Source organism: Stenella coeruleoalba (assembly GCF_951394435.1).
Source record: "Stenella coeruleoalba genome assembly, chromosome: 3".
Lineage (NCBI taxonomy): Eukaryota > Metazoa > Chordata > Mammalia > Artiodactyla > Delphinidae > Stenella > Stenella coeruleoalba.
The window spans coordinates 148,134,565-148,139,964 of record NC_137148.1 but is presented as its reverse complement, the minus strand read 5'-3'; the positions used below and the strand labels follow the sequence as shown (position 1 = coordinate 148,139,964).

General features: G+C 58.9%; 1 protein-coding gene across 1 annotated transcript; it reads left to right on the top strand.

Moving 5' to 3' along the window:
- Positions 1-230: 230 nt before the first annotated feature.
- On the top strand, positions 231-2,944 carry NKX2-5 (NK2 homeobox 5; the record flags this gene model as incomplete). Its single annotated transcript, XM_079915361.1, has 2 exons — positions 231-725; positions 2,304-2,944. Exons 1-2 carry the CDS (start codon positions 395-397, stop codon positions 2,942-2,944), a joined length of 972 nt encoding a protein of 323 aa, XP_079771487.1. The 5' UTR covers positions 231-394.
- Between the last annotated feature and the right edge of the window lie 2,456 nt (positions 2,945-5,400).

Genomic DNA, 5,400 nt, shown 5'->3' with positions numbered 1-5,400 from the left:
CCATCCTGGTAGGATTTTCAGGCTAATGTTTTGGACAAATCTCAGGCTGCAGGAGCGAAAGGAGTCTTCCGAACGCGTTGCGGGCCCTTTAAAAAGCAGAGCGGGATTTTTTTTTTTTTTTTTTGAGCCGTATGACTATATTAGGTGACCCGAAAGTGCTCATCGCTCCTGTCAACGAGGCCCCCGGCCCAATGGCAGGCTGAGCCCCCCTCCTCCGGCCTGGTCCCGCCTCTCCTGCCCCTTGCGCCCCGCACTACCTGCCGCCCGGCCACATCCCGAGCTGGAAGGCGGATGCGCGGGCGCGCGGCGGGCACCATGCAGGGAGGCTGCCGGGGGCCGTGGGCAGCGCTGCTCTCTGCCGCCCACCTGGCGCTGTGAGACGCGCGCTGCCACCATGTTCCCCAGCCCCGCGCTCACGCCCACGCCGTTCTCGGTCAAAGACATCCTGAATCTGGAGCAGCAGCAGCGCAGCCTGGCCGCCGGGGAGCTCTCCGCGCGCCTGGAGGCCACCCTGGCGCCCGCCTCCTGCATGCTGGCCGCCTTCAAGCCCGAGGCCTACGCGGGGCCGGAGGCCGCAGCGCCCGGCCTCCCCGAGCTGCGCGCAGAGCTGGGCCCCGCGCCGTCGCCCGCCAAGTGCTTGCCTGCCTTCTCAGCCGCCCCCGCCTTCTATCCGCGTGCCTATGGCGACCCCGACCCTGCCAAGGACCCTCGAGCCGATAAGAAAGGTGAGGAAGAAACACAGGCTCCTTCTCCCCTCTGGGGTTGCTTTCGTCCCCAAACCTCGCGGCCAAGAAACTCTGGCTTGGGTAGAGGAGAGGCGAGTGCCTGGGCGGATGGTCGAGCAAAGGGGGCTCCGAATGTGAGAAGCGAGGTTGTCGCCAGGGTCTCCCCCCACCCCCGCCCCACGCTTCCAGTCGGAGGTTTAGAGGAAATGCTGGATCGTGACGATCAGAAACAAGAGACCGGAGAGAAATATATATATACTTTCTTGCGGCCTAACAAAGCCCCAGGCGGCGGCAGCCCCGCTCCTGGATTTGTTATGAAGTTGAAGTTGAGCGATCCGTTTGTGGTAGACAGAACAGAGGGAGAGAGAGGGAGTCTGTATATCGGTTTTTTTTTTTTAATCTCTTGAGGGTCTTTTTGAGGATCTGACGAAAACCGCTAAACAGAAATCAAAATGCTGCACGCCAGACATACTTTTGCGCACAATTGGAGCAGGTCCAGGACCTTCTATAGCCCACCCGTTACCCGGGGTGGCTGGGGCCTTTCCTCCTTTGTGCCCTGAGAGTGGAATGTTTGAGAACAAGGATCTTGAATTTAAAATGGGATACTCCGGACTCTCAAGAATCTGACTTAGCAGCTTTATTTTTCCATAACAATTTTCCCACGCGGCCAGGGCCGAGAGGTTCTCTCCTGGAAAAAGTTAGAAAATGCCGCGCGACGAAAGGCGTGGGGCAATGGAGGAGACGACTGGGGAAGTCGGCCGGATCGCCGCGCGCATCCCGAGGTCCAGGGGGAGGCTTGCCCGCCGGTGGAAAGGGCGCGTCGGGGAGACGGTGGCCCAACGCGGGGTCCGCAAGAACCTGGGGAGGCCGGGGGCACTGGCTGAAGGGCCGCCGAGAGCCCAGAGGGGCTTTCTGTGATCCTACAAAAGTTTGTCTAGTTGTAGAGGGGAGGCCTCAGGAACAGCTGCCGGAGGGCACGGCAGCTTGAATTGGTCACTACCGATTCAAATTCAATTGGAATCCAGGGCCGCCTGCCCACCCGCTGCTTTTTGGGCGCTGCAAAGTCTCCGCAGCAGTTGCACGGGAGCCTTTGATAGATCACCAAACCAACACCTCTTGGCCTTCTGTTTCTTTGGTTCCCGTAATTTTGAGATAGTGCGACCGACCCTGGTGTGAGGCCTAGGTCTCCTTCATTTAACCTCTCAAACCAAAGTAGTCCTAATCTAATTCACCCCAGCGCATCACTTGGCTTTATTTTCTTTGCAACCTGAAGTCGTTAAGTCACTGTCCATCTCTTTCACCAGAATGTGAACCAACCCGAGGGCAGGGACCTGTCTTGTTTTGTCCTCCTGTGCCTAGAGCCGTGCCCGGCACATAGTAGGCAGTCAACAAATGTTGGCTGTCGAGCGGAAACCGAGCAGTCGCAGCGCCCAGTGCAGCCGGCAGAGTGACCCGTAGTCAAGCTGGGGGCTCCAGGCAGGACGGGGTGGCACCCACTGGGGCTCATCACCCGGCGGGAGCTCGGGGGGGTCGGGTCGCTGTGACCCAGCGTCTCTCTGCCACTCTGTCCCCCCTCAGAGCTGTGCGCGCTGCAGAAGGCGGTGGAGCTGGAGAAGCCTGAGGCGGACAGCGCCGAGCGACCCCGGGCGCGACGGCGGAGGAAGCCGCGCGTGCTCTTCTCGCAGGCGCAGGTCTACGAGCTGGAGCGGCGCTTCAAGCAGCAGAGGTACCTGTCGGCTCCGGAGCGCGACCAGCTGGCCAGCGTGCTGAAGCTGACGTCTACGCAGGTCAAGATCTGGTTCCAGAACCGGCGCTACAAGTGCAAGCGGCAACGGCAGGACCAGACTCTGGAGCTGGTGGGGCTGCCCCCGCCACCGCCGCCGCCAGCGCGCAGGATCGCGGTGCCAGTGTTGGTGCGCGATGGCAAGCCTTGCCTCGGGGACTCGGCGCCCTACGCGCCAGCCTATGGCGTGGGCCTCAACGCCTACGGCTATAACGCCTACCCCGCCTACCCGGGTTACGGTGGCGCGGCCTGCAGCCCTGGCTACAGCTGCACCGCTGCTTACCCCGCCGGGCCGCCACCGGCGCAGTCGGCTACGGCGGCCGCCAACAACAACTTCGTGAACTTCGGCGTCGGGGACTTGAACGCCGTGCAGAGCCCCGGGATTCCGCAGGGCAACTCAGGAGTGTCCACGCTGCACGGTATCCGAGCCTGGTAGGAAAGGGACCGGTGTGGGACGTCCCCGACCGGTCCCACCTCTAAAGAAGGGCACTGACTCTCGAGGAGAGGGAGGGCTCCCGACACGATCCTGCGTCCCTCGGATGTCACATTCACTCCCACGGAGGCCTCGGAGCTTTACCTGCCCCGTGCGCCTTTGTCCCCACGCGAGGGAGAGTTTGTGGTCGGGTTTACGGAGCTTGCGGTGAGTGATCCCGCAGCCTGGTGCCTTAGCCGTCGCCCCGGGAGTGCCCTCCGAGAGCCCACGGGCATCCCCAGTCTGCCGAACACCGGCCAGTTGGGACTGGGAGCCCGGGCGCGGCAGGCCTAGCATCCGGCCGCCTTTCCTCGAACCTGGGCCGGGCGCCCGGGCCCTTGCTGCCTTGCCGCTGCCCCCACCCCCGGTATTTATGTTTTTACCTGTTTCTGTAAGAAATGAGAATCTCCTTCCCATTAAAGAGAGTGCGCTGATCCTCCCGTGTGTTTCATTCAGCTTCGGCGCTTCAGAAACTGAATTTGGGAGGGCAGAGGCAGCCGGCCTTGACTTGTAGGGATGGGTATTTACTGAGCAAATTGATAATAATGATAAATAAAGACTCACCTGTGCTGGGTCCCATGTTAGGTGCTTTCTGGGATTGCTCACGTAACCTTCAATAATCCGACAAAGGGAGGTCCTATTTTAAAGTTTAGCAGACTGAGGCCTGGAGAGGTTTAATGACTTACCTGTGAGCAAACAGCCAGTACTGGTAGAAATGAGGTTTGCTTCTGGGTCTCACTTCAGAGACTGAGGACACTGGCCCAGAGGTCTCAACCTCACCTCCTTAACCCTACTATGCACCAGGCACTGTTCCAGGTACTGGGCATTAAATGGAGGGCAAAGGCACCTAGGCCCTATGCGATCGGAAGGCACCAGAACTCATCTTGCTTAGAAGAATGCTGCAGCCCATTTTATAGATGGAAAAGCCCAGAACCAAAACCTTTGTCCAGCTCCTCAGAACTCCCCAGCCCAACGCCGTGGCCCGGCCTCACCGGTTTCTTGGCTGGGCAGAGGGCAGAGCCTGGACCACACAGAGGCGTCTGGCGGACCGTGCTCACCTCCTGCTGTGGCTAGGCCCCCATGAATTCACGTAGTCAGGGAACCCTTCTCCCCCATTTGGCCGCCTCTCGGCATTTAACGAATTTTGCACTAGTCCTCACCAACGAAGGCTGTTGTATAGATTTTACAGATGAGAAAACTGAGGCTCAGGGAAATCCAGCTAAAAACCTGCTCACTGTGGGAGTTTCTTGCTGCCTTCCCCTGTTTTTTCATCAGTAAAATAAAAATAACAAAAATACTCAGGTCCCGCCAGTCCTCAGGGGCTCGGACCTGACTTCCAAGCTCCTCTACCTCCGGCTCATCTACCGCCAGCCTCCAAAGTCAAGAGGAGCTAATTCAATTCTTTAAAAGGGAGGAAAAAAGGAGGGAGTCAGGGACTTTGTGTTCCTGTGGAATGTGGGTTTTTCTGAATTTTGCCTGGAAAGTACAGGCCTGGCTGCCTGGTCCCAGAGCTCTTGGTGGAAGACAAAACATTGCTCCCGGCATATCCTAATTCAGTGCGCCTCTTAGGCTGGGGAAGAGTCCTCAAGCCGGGCCTGGGGCCATCCTTCTGTCGAAGGGAGGGACCGAGCCAGGGACCAGGCAGCTCTGCCAGTGCCTGTACCGTCCTCTATTCCTCAGGCTCACCCCACTGCCTTTGGGGATAGGGGAAGATGCCAGGAGATTCTAAGCGCTAAGAGCTGAGCTGGACGCAGCTTGCGATTCAGGGATGCCGGGGTGTATGCAATCGACCATTGCAGGGTTATGGGCTGTACTCTGTAGGGAAGTGGGAAAGGCTGCCTCAGAGCTTGGCTCGGGGCCCTCGGACTTGAATGTCTCTGCTGTAAAGTCCAAGCCGAGGACTGCGGGGCGGGGAAGCGTTCAGCTCAGCACTGGCACACCGCCTCCTGAGCCCACGACCCTACTCCGAGATGCACACCGCGGTCCCATCTCATGGAAGGGCACCCGGAGGCTGTGTCAGACCACCAGACCAGCTCTTGATTCAGACAGCCCCTTCCTACCAGGCAGTCCCAGCAGGCGGCCTAACTCACACAACCAGGGAATCCTTCGACCTGGAGCTCGTCCACATTCTCACCCTTAATTAGTGTCCAGCCGCCCCCCACCCCGGGGTCCTGCATGTCCGTGGGCCTTTCTCATCTTACACTCGTCTACGGTAACATTAGAGAGAAAAAAATTTTTTTTTCACAACGTTATACTGCTACGGTTTTTCTATGATGCCTCTGTCTCCCTCTTTATCATCCTTCAGGGACCAGCTGAGTGACCCCAAGGTCTCTCACAAACGGATAACAATGGCTGGCTGGCTTTGGGCTCACTGAAAGCCAGGACTCCGGGCTAAATGCTTACCGGGGTTCTCTAATCTA